The sequence below is a fragment of the Corylus avellana genome, chromosome 3 (assembly GCF_965113065.1).
Source record: "Corylus avellana chromosome 3, dhCorAvel1.hap1.2, whole genome shotgun sequence".
Classification (NCBI taxonomy): domain Eukaryota; kingdom Viridiplantae; phylum Streptophyta; class Magnoliopsida; order Fagales; family Betulaceae; genus Corylus; species Corylus avellana.
The window spans coordinates 27,383,404-27,405,629 of NC_142492.1; the positions used below are offsets into that span (position 1 = coordinate 27,383,404).

Genomic DNA, 22,226 nt, shown 5'->3' on the forward strand with positions numbered 1-22,226 from the left:
CCTCTATGCATGTTGCTGGGGCTCTATTGGAATTGCTCTAAAAGGTCATATTGATGCTGCTAGTGATTTAGGTCAAAAGGCTTTTGGGGCCAGAGAACTGATATTTTAAGTTCTTGAATTGTTACCTCTTGATTGAGGATTTCAGAATGTGATTACCATAAACTGTTATTATGTTCTTGTTTAAAATTCCATGTGTTATTTGTAGTTGTTTTCTACTGTAAGACTCTACTTATGTCCATTAAATATGTTGTCTGTTTTGACCACAGTTTGTCATTTCAATTTATTGAGTTGGCAGGTGTTTTTTTAAATTTATTTTATATTTTTTAAATTTATTTTTGTGGATTCAAGGTTATAAAAGTACTCTTTAAGCTTTAGTACCTTTTTTTTTTTTTTTTTTTTTTTTTTTTTCTTGTAAGCTTTAGTACTTTCAATCCTTATTGTTCTCTATCTGGTACATTTGAGTGTCTTGTAGCCTCCAGTTGTTGGAAGTAATTTGATATTTACCCTTATTTTTATCTTTCCTTGTTTTGCTCGTAAAGGAAAGAAATGAGCTTCATTATCACTCTTGATGACCATGAGAGTAACATTTAGGCTGTGCTCCTGCTAGAGAATGATATCTTTTTCATAAAGCAAAGAAATGAGCTTATTTATTGAACTACTATGACAATATTGATTGAACTGCACTTTTTTATTTTTTTATTTTTTTATTTTTTTCCCTAAGCAACAACTGCATTTTATTTATAAAAAAAGAAAAGAAAAGAAAAAAAGATGCGGTCTTAAACTACATGTTACCCGGGTTTAGACTGTTCTAAGCAGTGTTGCCATCTGTCATCTTACGTATTAGTGCAATCAGATTTGAATTCTTTTAAATTAGGTTGCTTGAATTTTTTTTTAAATCCAGACAACTTGAGAGAGGAGAGGCTGCCAGATCCATCTACTTCGGTTAGCTTAGGGTGCAGGACAGATGGCCCCCGTAACCTCTCTCTTAGGTTGCTGGAATTTCACTGAAATTAGATAGCCTAATTTTAGAAGATCTTTATCTAGTGCAAATCGTTATCAGTGGAATGGTAACAGGTGAAGTGTCCAATTCGACCAAGGGGGAAGAGAACTCTCTTTGCACCTATTATTGATGCAAAAGAAGAAAATCGTAGATAACTTGAGTTGGAATTATTAAAACTAAAATAGGTACAATTATGAAAAGGGTATTGGATGCTAGTTGATCATACCCGTGCCACCTTATTGTAGAGCTTTTTGGTTGCTTGAATAGTCTTCTATGGAAAGGGTTGCACTTAACCCCTTGAAAGATGTTTGTCAAACTATGGCAACAATGAACTTGGGGTGCATGTCATTAATCTCTCATGTTGGTACATACAATTTTGAATTTTCTTCTTGTTTTTTACATTGCACTCACTTTAATATTGTATATTGAATCACGCAAAATACTGTATAGAAGGGGCCTATATATATAGGCCAGTAATACGAATATATACATACATAACCTATGCGGGACAAACACTACAAAAAATTCCCTCAAACTTAAGGTGGAGTGCAAGAGACCAACTTGAATTTGAAAACAAGAACGCGAATTTGTCCTAGAGGATGTGACTTTGTGAAGAGGCCTACAAGCTGATCATGAGACGTAACAGAATGAAGCTATAATTAGCCATGAAGAAGATGGTGACAGACAAAATATCAATCAATCTAAATATGTTTGGTCTGTTCATGAAAACCATCATTATGGGCAATCTAAATAGTACTCATGTTGTCGCAGTATACATTGCCCATGTGAGACAAACACTACATATATAATCTAACAAAATCTAAGCAAATCCTATATGTTTTTATTTCAAAGCATGGAAATGGATAATCCAGTTGGCCTCGTTCTTACACAGCTCAATTCTTGTTCATCTCTCCATGCATCCAGGCAGTTTTTGTATCCAAGTAATAACCAAAAAGGAAATAATACGACGACTGAAAATAGTGTGATGATATTATTTGTGCACAAAATCTCTTATATGAATGCAATTGCCATTGACTCGTGGGAAGAAGACCGCCGACTCATATATAAATGCAACCATTTCTCAGTTTGATGACAACACATGTTTTCATTATAATCAAACCAAAATGATTAAAATACCCACATTTAAAAAATAAAATAAAATAAAATTTGAGGATCCGTTTATTTAAGAAGGTGGAACTCCCTCGACCAGCAGCGGATTCTGGCGACCTGTGGACTCTAGTGCAAATTCCTGCTTACTTTGACAATCGGAGGCGAATTTAGGCGGCGGACTCTAGCGAACAAGGTATTCCCGCTAACTTTGACAACTTCAGGAGGAGGGATCGGGCAACCGATGTCGGATTTTGGCAAACTCCAATGGCGGTCCACAAAAAGTTTATTGTGGGTTTTTTATTTTTGAAAAATATAGTGACTAGTCAATTCCTAAATGAATAGTTATTTAGAGGAATTGATATTCCTCAATTGAAGAAATAGTCATTCCCATGAGAACGGTTATTTCAAAGCTAAAAATCTTACAAAACTAAGGAATATATGTATAGCTATTCCATTTCATCAGTTTAATCCTTGCACCAAATATACCATTAGTGTTTGCCGCAATATAGAGAACTGTTGGGGAACATTTTGAATTTGTGCCCGGGTTCTTGATAGAAGGGAGAGTTAAGCCCAATACTCACGCTATTCCCCCACATCGACATACAGCTACTAGGACACCAAGGCTAGGAGTAAAATTGATAGATGCATGGCCACTTGCTTGCGGTATGAGGTGAGAGGGACCTTAGGGGCAGTTTACAAGAGCAATATGAATAACTAAATATTGAAATAATGAGTTCACAATATGCTTGGAAAAAACTCTCTATGAAGAAAAACATTAGCCATTGACTGCTGCGGGAGGGAGCTTTGGTTCACTCCTCCTCCCCCCTTACTACCCCTTTTCCTCTTTTCCTCTCCCGTTCTCACCTCTTCGGAAGCTCAAACCGCCTCCTCGGAGGTCCTATCCCTTTATTTGGAGACCCTATGCAACGCCTTTGGTGTTTTATTCTTGTTCAACAGCTCTGTCGTTGCCACCTCTACCTTTGATCGCCAGACCACCACCAAGTTTGCCGTCGCCTGTCCTTCCATTGAAATTTTTGGCTTTGGTTTTTTAAAAATCAGATCTGTCTATTTCAGGAAACCTCATCTATGCATGCACCTCACCACCATGCTCCTGGGCCTCTCCGCTTTTATCCGCTGTCAACCCCACCTTCATCCGACCACCACATGCCAAAGTATGCTCAACACGCGCCTGCGAGTAGATCTTATTCATGGGCGTGTGTGTCACACGCGCCGACGCATGAAGAAGGATCTCCTCCACTCCGCCACCTCCCACTGGTCTCTTAGAGCCATCTGTTGTATCCCGGCATCCATAGCTAGCACGTGGTCTTCACGCGCTGGCGCGTGGCTCACACGCTCCGGTCACCGATCGCATCCTCGCCGCCTTCCTCTGCCCCGTCCTCCACTGATGCTACTGTTTTTGTGTATTTTTTTTAGTTCTTGTTTTTTAGTTTTAGTGCTCATATTCAATCTATTTTAGTGTTGGTTTCACTGCTCTAGTTATGAGAGGTCTCTCAATTGTTGTTGTGGTTCCTAGATTCTCTAAAAGTAAAATTATCCATTCTGCCACCACGTGTCTCTCATCTTCTTATGTCTCTAGTGAAGTCCTTGCCTGCGCTGCTAGCATCACAAGACTGGATTTATTTATTTTAATTTTATTTTTTCATTTTCGTGTGTTATTTGCTTTAATTGTAGTGAATTTTTTAGTGTATAATGTGTAGTTAGATGGACCGCTTCTAACTTTGTGTTCGGAAGCATTCCCAACTAGTTTCCTTTCTCTCTTCCTTTCAGATCAAGAATGGAAGTAACCCCCTTTATAACCCTTTCTTTATTTGCTTAGAATATATATATTTATAATGATGAAATGTTAAATATTGGTGGATGTCATTACATAGTACATAGGCCTGTTTACAACACAAATGAAACTTTCAAATAAAAAAAACTACATAAATGAAATGCTACGAATGATTCTTCAAACAGTCACAACGATTTTTCATACACTACAAAAAACATACCAATTAGTAACGTGTCTACTGTTCATCACTTTTTGACACATTACCAATTAGTAACGTGACACGTTACTAAATATTTTAGTAACGTGTGAAATGCAACACGTTACTAATTGGTAACGTGTTAAGCTACCACGTTACCAATTGGTAACGTGTTAAGCTGCCACGTTATCAATTGGTAACGTATTAAACTGGCACGTTACCAATTGGTAACGTGTTAAAATGACACGTTACTAATTTTTTGTTCAATTGATTAATTCCATTAATATTATTTATACTATTAACATTATATTAGTAATTTCATAATATATACTGAAATGATTTATTTAGTTTTCATAATAATTTTGTTATATTTCATAATAATATATACTAAAGTAGCTACGAAGAGATCCAATTGTTGCTCAAGTACAAATTATTCATGTTACTGCACTATATATATAAAGCTTTTTATTTGATATATTTATCATATTGTAATGATAGTTAAACTATTCAATGTTATTAAAAACTAACATTGTGATTTTTAGTAATAATATTCTACACTATATATATATATATATACACGGAGTTGCTGGTGTTTTCCTAATCTTAAGTATATATACATTTTTTAAAAAAACAATTAGTTTGTAAGAGCCATATATATATGGAGAAAATTTTATTTGAAAAAACTTGTGATTCTCACGTGCTTGTAAAAAACTCCTTACTCAATTCTTAAACCACCCAAATTCTAGCTATGGTTCACATTATATTTATAAGAAGAATATGCAGGTTTTGCTTGGTGGCTGTTGTTGTTGTTGTTGTTGTTTTTTTTTTTTTTTTTTTTTTTTTTTTGTGACAATTTGGTGTCTTAATTGATCTTAAATAAAGAATTCTTTGAGATTTTATATATATATATGTTGTCAATTTATTTAAAAATTTGAAAAAAAAAAAAAAAATCTTGAAACTAACACTCAGTTTTTAATATCTCTCGAATTAAAGATTGCATTAATATCTACTCAAACTACAAGAAAAGTTTGCAAGGTAACCCTCTTTAGCAACACCCAAATTCGTAACACGCCAGACATTTTACTACACACACCTTACTAACATTTAGTAACGTGTCAACTCTATTGACACGTTACTAAACTACTGTAACTAAAAAATCAATTTTTTGTAGTAATAGGGACTGTCTGTAACAACGTTTTTCATACAAATGATTATTTCCTTATCTTTTGAGGAAATAATCACAACTTTGTTTAGGAGATTCTTGTCCCTTGACAGAAGTTAATTATAAGTCAAAGGAAAAAAAAAATGCTTTGCATAAGACATAATTAGAGGCCCTCTCACAATTGCAAACAATATGAATAACTAATTGCACTGGATCTCAATCCTACCCCTCGAAGTCCTTCTATTCTCAATTTATTTTTTATTTTATTATTATTCTTTTTTCTATAGCTCCTCTTTGCGATCACTCCAGCTCCTTAGACTATATATATTAAAATATATGATCGTTGTTAGTCAATATGAATATATTTATAGGTTAATATGATTGAATGAAAATATAAAAAATATTTGTTAATTTTCCATATATACAAGGCAAAGAAAAATACTTTACGTGGGCGTTTAATTATCTAACCACGTGAAATCATTCAAAGTGAAATGGTGAAGGCTGGAAAGAAATATGCTTTTGAGTGTTCTGATGGTGATAAATTCTTTGCTTTCTTCACCGGTTTCGTCTCTGGTTGGAGACTTGGAGTACTATATAACTAGCTACTGTGTGTGTGTGCATGTAACAGAGAGAGATCTGAGAGAGATGGAGACGAAACATTTCAGCCACAAGCATCCATTGATGGCCATAGAAGAGCTGGAAACTTATCTCAAGAGGGAAGAAATTTGCTCGGGGTGCGAGAAACCAGTATTGGGTCCTGCATGTATATGCTCCGAATGCGACTTTCTACTCCATAAATTGTGCTTCGAGCAACTACGCCAGGAGATACAGAGCCCGTTGCACCTCTCCAGCCACCCCCTTGTTCTCCTTCCAACACATGCTGCAGGAACAATATTCTGCGATGCTTGCGGTAAGCTGTGCGACAGATGCCTCGTCTACCATTGTTCCCACTGCAATTTCAACCTCGACTTCCAATGTGCTTCTCAAAGGCAAATCAGTGCTAACGACTGTCCGGAGCATGCATTCGTCCCCATCTCGCAGCAGATGCAGTTCACTTGCGAAGCTTGTGGTAAGAAATGTGAGGACAAAGCCCACGTATGTGGCAATTGTCTTCTCTTGGTTGAGCATGCATGCACTCGATGGCCAAGCAGCATCAAAGTTATTTCTCATGATCATAACCTGAGTCTCATCTATTTTTTTAATCAAATCGTGAAGAAGCATGACAATGACACGGTAGACTGTAGCGTCTGTTATCTAAATGCAAATATGGAGCACGCAGCTTATTATTGTCAAGATTGTAGTTACATTGCCCACTTGCAGTGCGCGGGTTATTTTGAAGGGAAGACGGCCGGTACGTCACTGCTTGATTCAGTTGAGGAGATCTTTCTACCAGGAGAAAGAGAGATCATGCGTTTTTTCCATAAGCATAAGTTATTGCTCGAAAAAGAAGAGCTCAGGTATGATTTGCTTTGTGATGGATGTATGCTATAAATTACCTCAGCCCCTTTTTATACTTGTGCGGACTGCGAGTTCTTTTTACATGATATATGTGCTAGACTACATAGAATTAAGCGGCATCGACTTCACCATCATCTGCTTACCCTCGTCTCACATGTACCTTCCAAATATAGCCTTTTTGAATGTAATGCTTGCAACCGATATCGCCATGGCTTCATCTACAGATGTGACCCTTGTAACTACAACCTTGACCTTCAATGTTTTACAACCCCGGATACCCTTAAACATGAAGGTCACCAACATTCTCTCCACCTTCCACTGTATTCATATGAAAAATGCAGTGGTTGTGGTTTTCTGGCAAGCAATCGCTCATTTGTGTGCAAAGTCGATGCCATCGGCTGCAAGTTTAACTTGTGTTTTTTATGCGCAAATCTTCCACTTGTGATTAGGCATCCATATGACACACATGGCCTCAATCTCACATACACTACTGAAGACAAGTATGGAGAATATTATTGTTTAATATGTGAAGAAGAAAGAAATCCTGAACACTGGTTCTATTACTGTGAAGAATGTGATTTTTCTTGTCATCCCAGTTGCATCCTAGAGAAATATCGATACACTAAATTTGGAAAAAAATACAAAGACGAAGATCACCCACATTCTCTCACTGTTGTGCACAAGACTAAGGACTCTTCTCTTTGTGATTCATGTGGCAAGCCTTTTGATGGCGTGGCCTTAGAATGTACCCAATGCAAATTCATCGTCCACCCGGAAGGCTATTTTTTGGAAAGAACGTCAACACCATGGATATTTAGGCACGTTTGAGTTATGTCGGGAGGAAAACCAACATATCTTTCCATAGCTGTCTGTACTGGCTAGAACAGATGCAAGTGTACGTGTGTGAGAAATAGAGAGAAGTTCCTTCTGTAATTTATTTCAGCATGCCTTTAAATTTGTTAACTATGTTGTAATAAAGTTAATCTAGAATTTCAATTTATGGGAAACTTTAGTTATCCCTTTAATCTTTCATTATTTTTGCTCTCGTATTCTCCATCTTTAAAAAGTTACCATATCAATTGAGTTACCATCTTTTAAAAGTTTGCAATGTCATTTTTTTTTTTCTTTTTCTTTTTGGTAACTCTACCAATCGACTGCAAATATTGCAGATGGAAAAGGATGAACATGACCATAAATAAACTTCTACCCATACTCATCCTGATCCTTTCAAGCTTCTCCATCATTAGATTTCTTTCAATCACCATCACCATCACTAGTTAGTTCATCCACTTCTACTCGACTCCCTACGTTATCCACTATTTTTCAGCACACATGCCCCTCATGCAGCAGCAAGGTTCCCTCAACAAATCAACAAAAAGCCTCTGCTAATGCCATCACGCTCACAGAAAAGAAATTTGAACTCCTATCAAATGTTGTTGCTCATAAAGCCCCCTGCAAGTTGCAACCTCCTCATTTTTGGGCTTGAAACCCAATACCTGCACCTATCACAAATCAATGCAGGTGGCACCACCACTTTTCTGGAGGACAATATCAGCAAGCTAACACGCAATCAAACCCAATTCAAACAGCACTCGAAGATGCAAGGTTGCTCTGGATATGGAGTTTTCTGACCTTACCTTTGAACTTGAAAAGAGGTTGAAGTTGATGATATTTTCAGAATAAGAGAGCCCCTACTATCAGGTCCTGGTGTAAACTAGCCATTGTACAGCATCCAATCACCATGTGATACATCATCAATTGAAGAAAAATGCAAAAAATGAAAGTGAGAACAACCGCACCAAGTCAAAATGAGAAAGATAAAAAAAGAGAGGATAAAGTCCACTTAACCCCCTCAAACTACCACCCCAATGACAATCTATTCCCCAAACTATTAATTACGACAATTTACCTCAAAAACTACCAAAACAATGACAATGTACTCCTAAATGCTAGCAAAATGACGAAATTACCCCTATAGAATTTTCAATAAGACTAAAATACCCTTAAAAATTTGGAAAAAAAAATTAAAAATTAAAAATTAGTATTTTTATTTTTATTTTAGTAAGGGTAATTTCGTCATTTTTTTAAAAATTGGGAATACATTGTTATTGTTTTGGTAGTTTGGGGGATAAATTGTCGCAATTAATAGTTTGGGGAGTAGATGGTCATTGAGGTGGTAGTTTAAAGGAGTTAAATAGACTTTACCCTAAAAAAAAAAAACTCGTAGCCGGCGAGACCCAGGCCAAGCCGGCGAGACCGACGAACCATAATTAGCATTAAACATGATTTTTCGGTGATCAGTTCAATCTATGAAAGAATAAGAAAGTTCAAACAAATCAACCTACAGAACCAAAATCCCCTACTCACAAAATACAGAAGTCCTCTGTTTGGTTGCCAAAAAAACATGGGAAAGGAACAACCAAAAACTTGAATGAATCCGCAAAATATGATATTGAAACTTGAACCAAATTTAGAATTTTCTTTTTCTTCAAACTGAATATAAAATCTTAACCACGAAATTACGTACTTGAGGGAATGATGAGCGAAAGGACTCCGTGGAGGGAGAGAGTGGTTGAAAGCGGACTAAATTGTGAATATTGTTAGCTTACTTGTGGGGATTAACTTAGGCGACAGAAATTTCTTGGATAGGAAAGGGACATTGGGTGAGATCTACTGCGTGGGTCTCACCAGACCGGCAAGACCCAGCCCGGCGAGACCTAGGCCGGCTGTGACCCGCCTCAAAACTAGTTTTTAATGCCCTAAAACCCATTTCTAATGTTCCAAAACCCGTTTTTAATACCTCAAAACCCGTTTCTAATGCCTTAAAACTCGTTTTTGGATTCAAATCTAAAACCTAGCTGAGAAGGTTAACCCTTTAGGAATTTTATCACCCTAAAGGTCGTAAAAGGTGACTCATGGCGCCAGAGATGGTGACCCAGCCAGACCCACTGGCGTGACCCAACCGTGGGTGGCTGGTCTGGCTAGCCGTGGGTCATGGCCAAACCTACGGCCAATGCCGTGGGAGAAGACCCACGGCCATGCTTCAGTTTTCTTCTCTCTCTCTTAAGCTCATAAATGACATCATTCGGTGTATTTGGTTGTAGGCTATTTTTGTGCACTTGTTGTGCTTTAGCTTATGTGTCAGTTGTTGATTGGAGACTGTAAACATGGGGTTTTAAGGCAGGTCCGGATATAAATTAAACTCTTAGAATAAATCTCCTAGTAACTAGTGAGTTTTTCTTTGTGAACACCTCTTTCATGTTGTCGTCTTTCTTAACCTTATTCTGAAAGCTACAGAAAATGGAAAGGTTAGCTTTTTTAGCCATTCAGAAGAGTATAATTCTCTATTTTAATTACCACCTTCAGAAAGGTCGGCCACCCACGAAATGTTCAAAAGTTTTTTTTTTTCTTCACCAAATAAAATAGTAAGAATGGTCCTTCTATTCGAACCTCTTATATTTCCAGTAATACAAATTCCTATTCTTAAAGAAATAACCATCCTGTATACCAACCATTTTTTTTTTTTGATAGGTAACCATCCTGTATACCAACCGTGTCATAGTTTAACTCCTACTAGGTAGGATATCATTTCCTATCTGCTTTTAGATGGAAAAGCCAAGCACGTCTTTCTAAACTTGCAAGAAGCAAATATAAAATAAAAGGAGATCAAACCACAATTTTGCATCAACCAAATGAAAACAACATTAACTAGAAAAATAAAAAAAGGGACAAAGAAAAAAGATTTGCATATACAGGTGATTGATAAGGGGTGGAAGCAGAGGAAAATGTAGGAGATGGGTTCAGCTTCTAGCTATCTATACTCAGATATTCTTGATCCTAACTCTGTACAAGTTTAAAATAGGTGTTTTGTCTAGAACAAGTTCTTCCTTGAAACTGTCCTCTAAAATTGCAAAAATAGAGCTCACAATCCTGTAAGGTATGTCTAATAGGAAGAGAGAGAGAGAGAGAGAGAGGGAAAATCATAAGGTATGTCTAATACTGCACAGAAATTCCCAGTAATAATTTAGCATGTGATCAGTAGGTCTCACCAGGTCCCACTTTCCTGTACAAAATATTGCGTACGCATCAGCTGCATACCTATCATAAAATAAAAAGAAAATTAGTTAGTTTCCACTAAGAAGTAATTAAAAATTTTCTATCCACAGAAAGATTCTTAAGCATTCAAAGGAAGGGGATGAAAGATTAGTCAATTTACTTGCCAACGCCATGCAGCTGAGTCACGTGGGTCCAGCTTTCCCACAAGTACTCCTGAGAGAGGCGCTGTATCATCGCTGCCCTCTTCCTTTGTAGACCTAGTGTTTTTATAATCGTTTCAATCTCCTCTGGAGTGACCTCAGTTGCGGTCTTTGCATCAGGACAGAGAGTAAAGAGATCCGATATCACCCTTTTAGCCTGTATTGAGAAATATATGCATTTAAGCAACTCATTTACCACCATCTGCCAGTTAGGAACACTTATCAATTGATACAATCTTTAAAAAATCTACAAAGATCCATACACATAAAGATATAAAGATCCATCCTAAGAACAACTATCGATTTATAATATTCCAACCCTTGAACAGACATGTAAAGATGAAAATTCCCACTGTCACGAGACTTCAAATAAGACTTACTGGGATGTTTAACCAACACAGAAAAACAAATGCTGTGAAAATTAGGCCTGCATGGTGCACCTTAGTTTGGGATGGTTTGATCCAACCAAACTGGCCAAGGTTGCTTTCCTAAATTACAACCTATAACCAGACCAAGGATCCCATGGAACCATACCCAGCATCTGAAGCAAAACCAAACTGAACAAATCAAAGTAACCCATATTTGGCTGTATAAGTTTGTTTTCAGATTTCAAGTAAAATAAGTACTTTTTTGATGTACTGTTACAAACAAAAAATTTATACAACAGAATTAGCAACTATGGTAATCTCTAAGATGATAACAAAATTACTGACGTTTAAAGATCAAGACAGGCAATCCATGCACATTCAACCAAATCTCAAGAGGCCCAACTGAAATCCAGATGAACACTGTCTACCAGACGCTTACAAGCAGGGGTGGAGAACAGCTTTCTTTGCCATTAGCAATGAAATGTCCTCCAAACTGTACAGAAACAACTGAGTCTTTCCTGGGAAGACATTGAATATTCAGAAGTACACTTGCAGTGATAAGCTTATGCTTTTCAGTCACTGATCCACAAATCCACGAGTATTCTTTCTTTTCTACTTTTTTTCCTTTAGAGAACCTTTTTTTTGTAACCAATGAGCTTTAGCTCAAATGGTACTTCCTCCCTTTGTAGCAAGGTGGAGGGTGAGGAAATGGCTCCATTTCCCACCGGGTGCGTGTAACTTCCCAAACAATTTTTTATTTTTCTTTTTGGTAAGCCACAAATCTATGTTGTAATCAGTTCAGCTTCTAAATTTCCTACCTTATTCTTGTGAAGTTCTTCACGATCATCAGACCAATTCGGTCACAACCTTTCTGCAACAAAATTGTTAGTGGACCCCACATTGTCATTGACGCAAGCCTCCAAAAAAATAACTCCACATTGTATGTGATGCAGGAGGCGATCTTGTAGATTTGCGAAGCCAACATTGCATTTACTAAATGGATTGGAAACAGATCGTACATATTATAAAATTATAACTCTCGAGGTATTTTATTAATAGAAATGCTACATGCACTCCCTCTTTTACACTCCCAAGTTCTACTCCCTAATGTGGCATTTGCCACGTCAGCTTTCCATTAATGTTTTTTAATTCTATATGCTCACTCTCTTTTTGCAATAGCAGCGTTAGAGAGTGAGCACTTGTGAGTGTAAAAGGAGTTCTGGTAACATTTCTCTTTCATTAAATTTTCAAATTTGGGATGTTAATTTAGAGGTTGTTTGATTACAAGTCCAGCCTGTTTCATTTCTTAGTCTTGCTTGGTTGTTAAAAGTTTGTCGTTTTCCTAGTAGGAGTTTTATGTTCACCATCTTTTTTGTTAAGGATTTTGCTTCTATATAAGCAAGTCTTGTGACCTTGTAAAGAATTAGAGAACTTTGACTAATAACTTTTCAGCATATTATGGTTTCTTCAATGCCAAGACTCCATTAAAATTCTTCTAGTTGAGATGCATAGAACTCCATCGTGAGACTCCAAGGTTTCTAAACTTTTTCTTCTTATTCTCCCACTTTTTCTTTATCTTGAACTTCAACCAGACCTCATTAAACACTTTCAAGCCTCTATCAATCCCTAAATTCTAGTTTTACAAACCCTAACATAGCCCATCAATTGGCATAGAAAATCCACAAGATATAAAACTTAAATTGTTGGCACCTTCATAGCTACTGTTCACAAATACCACTAACGGATACTGTTCATAGCCATGGACTGCACCTTTGATTCTCACTTTTCTTACGTTATTTCAACTTCGAACCCTACACAATCCCTAAACTATCCTTCTTGACCATACAACCCAGCCTTTAACCCAGCTATATTGGTCATAGGAAATCCTAATCCCCAGAATCCCTAAACTATCCTTCTTGACCATACAACCCAGCCTTTAACCCAGCTATATTGGTCATAGGAAATCCTAATCCCTAACTAGTAGGCTGCCCTGTTTCTTATCTAGTTCTTGTGTCTGCCATAACCAATGAAGTTCAATAGCTTAAAATCTAGTAGTATAAAGAATCCTTCCCCATACCACCTGTATGGGAAGCAACTGACAGAAATTCAAAAAAAAAATGAAGAACACTAACAGAAAGATAAGGAAAATTAGGGAGGCAATTGAAGGCAGGTAAAAGAAGGCACTGGTGCTTTCTTAATGCAGATTAATACCTACAAATATGTTCTCAAACACGGTGGGCCATAGTGCTGCTGTAGAAATCATAGAGAAAGTAAAAAATATATATATATATATATATATATATATATATATATATACAGAATGTCTACACTAAATGATAGCTATTGCCTAAATGTCAAAAAGAAGATTTAAAAATAAAACAATAATAAATGATCCACGTGAGGTTGTAAGGAGCAATACTCTATTCCATGATAGAAGTGAAAGAGAAATGAAGAAAGAAGCATATCAGTTCATATTAATAGCCATCAATACACAAATAACTACGCACTTTCAAATGTCCCAATTCCCAAGTAAGGAATAGTAGAGTGAGCCAGGTTGGTACCACCTTTGTAAATATTATGCTGGAAAAGAGCCGAGCAATGCCAGAAGCTAAGCTGTAGCATAACCTAATCAACCAGAATACCATTGATACAATGTCTAATTTTGTTGTCCACAATTAAAGACAAAATCGTTTAATCAGCCATCATAAATTTGGCAGCTTCTATAACAAAATCATGACATCCTAGAAAGAATGGAAATTTCTAACTAGCCAACTATTGCTTCAGAGAATACCGTATAGTTATAGCAATGAAGTTGCAAAAGCTGAAATTAAATGAACAATTGACTAGTAAATAGGCTAAAGCAACACAAAATACCAGAAAATACCTGCAAACCAGTTGTCCGATTTAGGAGCATACATATCACCAATACCCTCCAAGGATCATGGGCATGATCCTCTTGGAGTAGACCATAGCTGGAGCGAGGAGGTTTCCACATGTTATCTGGACTTTTTCTTAGGTAAACTTCACCTAGCTTCTCAGAAGTAGATAGAACAGTACTAACTTCCACACCTGTTTTACACCCATTTTTACCTTCCAACAGAAGGCCATCTGCATTTTCTTCTTCTTTGGGTATCTTTTGAAAGTAGGGGGAGATCTTCACAGAAGTAGCACGAGCTTTTGCACAAGCTTTTTTGGGTCTCAATTGTCTATCATTACCGTCATTTCTCACCTCTTGCTGTTCTTCTTTGGATATCTTTTGAAAGTAGGGGGAGACCTTCGCAGAAGTAGCGCAAGCTTTTGCACAAGCTCTTGTTGGGCTAAATTGTCTACCATTATCGTCATTTCTCGCCTCTTGTTGTCCTTTTGACCTACAGAAGTATGGGGAGACCTTTCGAACATTAACATGAGCAATTGTTTGCTGTTTTTCCTTTCTTCTCCTTCGCTTGGAACCAACAGTCTTTCCAATTTCTAGCTCATTTTGCTGTACTTCTTCTTTCAAGCTTGCATAAATGCTTGGTATTATAACAGCTTCATTCTCAACCTCCCCAGCTAAGTTGCAGCCACCATCAATAGCTAGAATGGAGGGATTGTTTGTAGCCTTAAAAGAGAAAGTGGGTTCCTCCTCATCATCGTGTTGGCCATCCTTTAAGTTTGTTCTCGTGCCATTGCTCTTGTAAATGCTTTGCGAAAGGACATCCTCAAGCTTCAAAACCTCATTTTCATAATTTCCATCCAATGGTCCAATTCTGCTCTTCATTTGGTAACCGGGCTCCCTTTTCTGCATATCAAACTCAAAAGCCTTATCATCCTCTTTTACTAGCTCACAACACTTGCTATCATTTCTCTTCCTCCTCTTATCTTTGCTCTTGTTGCAATCTTTTTCCCCTTTGATCACATTTGGGGAAGTGTCATTTGTATGAGAATCATATGAGCACCAGGTTCCTGATGACGAAACCACCCACGATTCTTCTACTTCTAGACCCTTCTTACTAGAACTAGGATTACTCTTCTTCTTCTTCTTCTTACCATTATTATTAGTATTATTGTAACAATTAATTGATAGATTAACATCACGTTTAATGTCATTGATCTTCCTTCGCTTCCTATAATTAAGATAATCAGCACAAGAAGCAATTCCATTCTCATGGGTGAGATTGAGATGGGGGTCATCTGCATTTTCTCCTTCTTTGGGTATCTTCTGAAAGTATGGAGACACCTTTCGAACATCAATGCGAGCAATTCTTCGCTGTTTTTTGGTTCTTCGCCTTTGCTTGGAACTAACAGTCTTTCCAATTTTTAGCTCATTTTGCTGTACCTTTTCTTCTTTCAAGCTTGCATAAATGCTTGGTATTATAACAACTTCATCCTCAACCTCCCCAGCTAAGTTGCAGCAACCATCAGTAGCTAGAATGGAAGGATTGTTTGCAGCCTTGAAAGAGAAAGTGGGTTCCTCTTCATCATCATGCTGGCCATCCTTTAAGTCTGTTCTCGTGCCATTACTCTTGTAAATCCTTCGCGAAAGAATATCCTCAATCTTCAAAACTTCGTTTTCTAAACTCACATCAAATGGACCAATCCTGCTCTTTATTCGGTAATCGGGCTCTCTTTTCTGCTTATCAAACTCAAAAGCCCTATCCTCCTCTCTCGCTAGCTCGCAACACTTGCTACCATTTCTCTTCCTCCTCCTCCTCCTACCTTTTTTTTTGTTGCAATCTTTTTCCTCTTCAATCTCATTTGCGTCAGTGTCATTAGTGGGAAAATCATATGAGCACGTAGTTCCTGACGGCGAAACCACCCACGATTCTTCTCGTTCTAGAACCTTCTTACTCTTCTTCTTCTTATTCTTCTCCATATCATTATTATTAGCATTATCGGAGCAATTAATTGCTAGATTAACATCAAGATTAATATTGTAATTAAGATAATCAGCACAAGAAGCAATTCCGTTCTCGCGGGTAAGATTGAGAATTGGATCATGTGCCTGCGATTGAGGCGTGGGTGACGAAGCGGAGAAATTGAGAGAACTTACGGCGGTTGAGGGAAGAGAATTCCTGTTTTTCCTCTTCTTTTTCTTCATGGGTAGACTCGCAATCGCTCCATCTCCGCCTAAAAGATTACCTGTGCAAAACAACGCCGATTGCTCTGCTTCCGCCATAATCGTATGCGAACAAGTCGAGGAATCCTCTCTTCCTGCTGCTTCTTCTTGATTACTCTGTTCTTCCGTCGCCATTCATAGGCTCCGGTAGTTCTGTCCCATTTTCCTGTCCCTTTCTCTCTCTCTCTCTCTCTGTCTGTCACTCTTTTTTTCTCCCTTTCAATTTCCTTTTTGTTTTTATTTTTTATTTTTATCAATTTTAGAAAATAAACGGGTAGTTAACGGGGCTAACCCGACCCATGGAGAACTGACCACCACAGTACCACTCCATTTGGAAGATCAGATTATTTGATAGCCGCTGCAGAGGAAACGTTCATACAATACAAATTAAAGACAGGTAAGGCCGTCTGCCGATTACCGAAATTAATTGAAACTCAAAACGGCGTCGTTTTAAGCTTGAGTACAAGCTAAACTTGCGTTTGAACTCTAATCCCTAACTCCTCACGCCTGCTGAGCTCTCCACTCTCCAGTCTCCTGCGGCAAGCGGGCAAGCCTTCGTGTCTCTCTCTCGTCTCCCGTCGTGTCCGCTGGCTTAACTTCACCGTCGTTTCCCTCGCTTTCTCGTTGCAAGCGGCAAGCGGTCGTATCTATCTCTCGTCTCCCGTCTTTTCAGGTATAGATTTTTCGAGTTACTTCATTTTTTTTTTTTTGAACTAATTAAGGGTTTAGATTTTGATTCTTTGATTTTGCATTTATTTTCGAGTTTGTTTATATTATTAGGATTTAGGAATACTTAGGAATGAAAATGATAGATTTTTAGTTTTTTACGCAACCTTGATCTGATTTACACTACCTTGATTTTTCCTGCAAATAAATTTTCTTATTTTGGATAAGCATTTGCTAATGGCTGTAATTATTCTTGAAATTTGTATTGCTGTTGGGCCCTTGTTTTTCTTCCCTGTTTGTGTCAGGTTTTGGTTGTTTAGGACCTTTAGGTATGATGTATAGGCTGGGTGCATGGGGTGCATTCAATGGCTTTTTTCTCAGAAGGTTGATTGATTGTTGTTTGATTAAGTTTTTTGCATCTTATATTCTTATTGCTTTCTTATTTGATATTACTTATTTGTGGTCTTTTACTCTTTTATATTGATCATTATGTTTATGTTTTGATTTGTTTAATTATTGAAGGAAGAAAATTTAAGGAATTGAAGGTAATCCATGTTGGAGGTGGCTTAGTCGAGACTTTATTTATTATTCTTTGATGAATTCTAAGTTTGCCAAGGTTTGGGATTGTCTGAATCTACCGATTTTTGTAGGTTCTATGTAGAGAATCAGTTTTATATCCTGCAATTTTCCATTAAAACAAAAGTTTCAAACTGTTTATTTATTATTCAAAGTTCTTTCTGAAAATATATGTGAAAATACATATATTTTGCCTTCGTTAAAGCTTGTAAGTTTGTAACCAATTTGTGAACTGCATACCAATTTAAAACCATGAGAACAGAAAGAACTTTACACTCCAGGACTGAACAGAAAAAACCAATTTAAAACCTTCGTTAAAGCTCCAGACCTGTACATTAAATTTGTTATTTAGCCCAAAAAAACATGCTCAATAAGTTATTTTAGCCCAAAAAACAAATTTGGTCCCTCAAGATTGATCTTAGCCCAAAAAAACTTGTTCAATAAGTTATTTTAGTCTTTTTAGCCTAAAAAAAAAATTGAGCTCCCAAAACAACCAATTTTTGGCCCATCTAAAAATAGCATTGGCCCAATTAAAAAGGCCTACGGTTAACTGATTAACTGACCGAAATTAACTAACTACCGATTAACCAAAAATTTCGTAATACTTTGTTATCGAAATGCAATCGGTGAATTAACCGATTTAACCAACATACTTTGTGGCGCCTTTACGCTTTCAATAAAACTGACTATTACTTATAAAATTAAAAAAAAAAAAAAAAAAAAAAAAAAAAAAACGATTTAACCAACAATTTCGGTTAACCAACTGAAAATGAGTTTTCCGAACCGAACCAATACCCACCCCTAATCACGGTGCTTCAGTCTTTATGGGCTTCACAGCTTTGGACCAACATGTACTTTCCTTCTCTCTCTGTTTGGTTGCTGAGAAAACGATAGAAAAGTAGAAAAGAAAAAATAAATAGTAAAGTAAACTCTTGAATGATCTTCGTAGGTTGAGATTGAGTTGTATTCCATTAGGACTTAGAGTTACTGATTAATTATACGATTTTACGGGTATTTTATGTGATCCTCGCCTAATCATGGTAAGTGGTTAGGCGTTCTCTACAGTATATAGGACTTCAAAAATAGGATAAACAAAAAGAAAAAAGTGTAAATTCCTCTTTCTCTAGATAACCATTGCAATTTTGTTTTCATGTTTAGCATTTATTAACTATTTAGGCTTCATTTGTTTTAATATTACCATTTGCTTGGAAATATTTTGTGCTTTTATCTCAATGGATATTTAGTTGTTAATATTGGGTAAATTTCATCGTATTTTGTCAAAGTTTTAGCTTTTTGATGTTAAAAAAGCTTGTGTCGGTGATGGTGTGTTATAACAAGTCAACAGAATTTTATGTCATGGCTGCTGGGTCTCAATCTGAGAAACATTTTGCATCCTTGGTTTAGGGGGGACATGAACAATGGTGATAGGAGACGAGTGAATGGAGAGGCCGAGGAAGATGATGATGAGGACGAGGGAAATGAAGACCTTGATGCTTGGGAGAGAGCTTATGCGGATGAGAGGTCATGGGAGGCTCTGCAAGAGGACGAGTCTGGGCTTCTCCGCCCTATAGATAACAACACCCTTTACCATGCCCAGTATCGCCGGCGCATTCGCTCCCTTTCCTCCTTGGCAACTACTGCTCGTATCCAGAAAGGCCTCATTCGCTATCTCTGCATTGTTGTCGACCTCTCAAAGGTATCATATTCATAACTTGACACCTGTTTCATATAAATGTAACTCATTTTTCAATAATGTAAACATCTTCTTAATATGATCTGCTAGGAATGATGCATTGGTTCCTATTCCCCGGATTGAGAAATCAAAATAGTAGTAGCTAATATGTAGTGTCTCTGTGGTGAATATTGACTTAAATTGTGGGATTTACATGAATTTTATGGTTGGCATTTCTTTTGCTTTGGCTAATGACTATCTTTCGTACCCTTTAAAAATTTTGATGAAAGTGTCTGCAAACTTCTTCACAGAACCTGAAATGGTTAAAGTATTATAACTTCAAAGCCTACAACTATACATGGGTTAACTGTGAGCTGAATTATGCTTATAATTGGATATGCCTTTTAGGCTTAAGCATTGGGAATTGCCTAAAAATATGGAAAGCAGGCAGTTCTACCTCCTAAAAGCACCAAAAATATGGCTTATAATTGGGGAATTGCCTTTGACCAATTATGGCAATGATAGGTTAGAAGACATGGGCTTATAAGTTTTGGAAGTTCTTTGATTTATTATTATGCATTGTTTATTCTCTTTTCATTTGCCTGCTTTTCATATGTCTAGGCTGCTGCAGAGATGGATTATCGACCAAGCCGAATGGTTGTGGTTGCGAAACATGTGGAGGCTTTTATTAGAGAGTTCTTTGACCAGAATCCGCTTAGTCAACTTGCTCTTGTGACTATAAAAGATGGGGTTGCTCATTGCTTAACGGATCTTGGTGGCAGTCCTGAGTCCCATGTTAAAGCTTTGATGGGTAAACTGGAGTGCTCTGGTGAATCCTCCCTACAAAATGCCCTGGATCTTGTTCATGGGTATCTAAATCAGATTCCATCATATGGTCATCGGGAAGTTCTCGTCTTATATTCTGCTCTCAGTACTTGTGATCCGGGAGATATAATGGAGACCATCCAGAAATGCAAGAAATCGAAAATTAGGTGTTCAGTTATTGGTCTCTCTGCAGAAATTTTTATATGCAAACATCTCTGCCAAGAAACTGGTGGTTCATACTCCGTTGCACTGGATGAGGTGAGGTCAATCAACTACTGGGTATTTAGAGATCACGACTTAAATGATTTCGTTTTACTCAAGGAATTTGTGCTAAAGCTGCTATCTAGATGAAATAATAATCCCTAAAATTTTTAAAATGGCAACTTAGACTGAGCAAACAAAAGTAGTGGTTTTCATAGAAATCCACTTTTGTCTAAAGCGGTTCAAGAAAGTGAAGTTATGATGAGAATTAGTGGTGTTTGAGTGCTCCTTACAACATTTTTACCATGTTCATTTATATATTTTATGCAGGGCCACTTCAAAGAGTTAATACTGGAACATGCTCCCCCACCTCCAGCAATAGCAGAATTTGCCATTGCTAATTTGATAAAGATGGGCTTCCCCCAAAGAGCCGCAGAGAGTTCTATAGCTATTTGTTCATGTCACAAAGAGGCTAAGATTGGAGGGGGTTACACTTGTCCAAGATGCAAAGCACGTGTATGTGAGTTACCTACGGAATGTCGAATATGTGGATTGACACTTATTTCTTCGCCCCATTTGGCAAGGTCATATCATCATCTCTTTCCAATAGTACCGTTCGATGAGGTGTCTCCGTCACTTCTGAATGATCCACATATCAGATTACCAAGATCATGTTTTGGATGCCAACAATCTCTTCTCAATCCTGGTAAGTAGTTTATAGGGTGTGTATGCAATTCCAATTTGGCCAGCCTATTGATCTTCTATGTTTAATATGCTGAAATTGCATTTGGTAATTAGTGCACGCGTGCACACACACATACATGTATACATACATTATGCAAGGAAGCCGACCATAGAAAAAAGTCTTATCTCTTCCCGTCCTGGATCATATTCTAGTGTGTCCACACGAGGAAATTGCAACACGTCTTGCTCAGCAGGGATAGCTTGGAGTACATAAAATATGCTGCTGACTCATATTTACTCTATACTCTCTCTGTTGCAACCTAATTTAAGTACTTTGATATTTTGAATTGGGAGCTAGCCTCTAACTTTGGTACTTTGAAAGCCAAAAATCTTGAAGAAAAAAAATTATTTTAAACAATTATAAGGTGTACCATCCACACACAAAATTCATAAAGGATCTGGGAAAGTCTAGATGATTTGGCACCCTTAGGCAAAGTGTTGTAGCAGCCAACCCTGGGAATAGGATCGAAGACAATAGGCAGCAGGGTCAGGCCAGTGGCTGTATAGAAGCAAGAACTAGGATGGAATGACTTATGAGACCACTTTTGTATTTGTGATACAATGATGAGAAAAGAAAGAAAAGACGAGCGAGCTGATATATCCAATATAACCAGCTACAGGAATCTTAGAAAAGTTAGGTCAGCTATTGAAGTTTTAAAAATCTCTTCTTGTTTCTTTTCTTTTGTAATGACTTTGAATGTACTATATCCATGTCCATGTGATACATGCCCACTTACCCATTGCTTTTTAAACTGATTTTGACACAGGAAACAAACCTAGCCTTCGCGTTGCTTGCCCAAAATGCAAACAGCACTTCTGCCTTGATTGTGACATTTACATTCATGAGAGCTTGCATAATTGCCCTGGTTGTGAGAGCTTCAGGCATTCCAAGTCAGCCATTGCTGGTGAAGAATGATGGTTCCTGTGACTTTATAATCTGCTACCCTCTGTGCAAAAGTTGTATTTCAACGCACTCACTCTAAGCCATGGTTTTTCTTGATAAGAACCCTAAGCCAGTCACAAGGCGATAACTGTATGCTTTTGGAACCATCCAGATTTCTAGACCATTTGGGATGGTCTAGATCTAGCCTTTGAAAGGGGTGAA

The 22,226-nt window shown here is 37.3% G+C and overlaps 2 protein-coding genes across 8 annotated transcripts; one reads left to right on the forward strand and one right to left on the reverse strand.

The window, feature by feature from the left end:
- Positions 1 to 7,314: 7,314 nt before the first annotated feature.
- Positions 7,315 to 16,625, reverse strand: LOC132174057 (DNA glycosylase superfamily protein). 7 transcript variants are annotated; one of them, XM_088515012.1, is made up of 5 exons: positions 14,227 to 16,625; positions 10,935 to 11,131; positions 10,768 to 10,816; positions 8,356 to 8,432; positions 7,315 to 8,214 (listed from the first exon to the last, which is right to left on the reverse strand). In XM_088515012.1, the coding sequence occupies exons 1-5, from the start codon at positions 16,570 to 16,572 to the stop codon at positions 8,145 to 8,147; spliced, it is 2,739 nt and encodes a 912-aa protein (XP_088371138.1). In that variant the 5' UTR covers positions 16,573 to 16,625; the 3' UTR covers positions 7,315 to 8,144. The 7 variants fall into 7 exon arrangements, with proteins under 7 accessions (XP_088371138.1, XP_088371141.1, XP_088371143.1 ...); XM_088515015.1 differs by having other exon boundaries at positions 8,127 to 8,214; positions 10,939 to 11,131; XM_088515017.1 differs by having other exon boundaries at positions 8,145 to 8,422; positions 10,939 to 11,131.
- A 286-nt stretch (positions 16,626 to 16,911) lies between these two features.
- On the forward strand, positions 16,912 to 22,116 carry GTF2H2 (general transcription factor II H2). Its single transcript, XM_059586774.2, has 5 exons — positions 16,912 to 17,110; positions 19,084 to 19,375; positions 19,973 to 20,434; positions 20,708 to 21,083; positions 21,889 to 22,116. Exons 2-5 carry the CDS (start codon positions 19,091 to 19,093, stop codon positions 22,035 to 22,037), a joined length of 1,272 nt encoding a protein of 423 aa, XP_059442757.2. The 5' UTR covers positions 16,912 to 17,110; positions 19,084 to 19,090; the 3' UTR covers positions 22,038 to 22,116.
- The last annotated feature ends 110 nt before the right edge of the window (positions 22,117 to 22,226 follow it).

Bases quoted from the DNA above. Each gene is read 5' to 3' on its own strand.
- LOC132174057 (XM_088515012.1), bottom strand. From the start codon at position 16,572: ATGGCGACGGAAGAACAGAGTAATCAAGAAGAAGCAGCAGGAAGAGAG. The intron at 11,132-14,226 runs GTATTTTCTGGT...TTCTCAATACAG, and splicing joins ATCGGACAACTGGTTTGCAG to GCTAAAAGGGTGATATCGGA. The intron at 8,433-10,767 runs GTGAGACCTACT...TACAATGGCTAG, and splicing joins GTACAGGAAAGTGGGACCTG to TTTACACCAGGACCTGATAG.
- GTF2H2 (XM_059586774.2), top strand. From the start codon at position 19,091: ATGAACAATGGTGATAGGAGACGAGTGAATGGAGAGGCCGAGGAAGAT. The intron at 19,376-19,972 runs GTATCATATTCA...TCATATGTCTAG, and splicing joins TTGTTGTCGACCTCTCAAAG to GCTGCTGCAGAGATGGATTA. The intron at 20,435-20,707 runs GTGAGGTCAATC...TATTTTATGCAG, and splicing joins ACTCCGTTGCACTGGATGAG to GGCCACTTCAAAGAGTTAAT.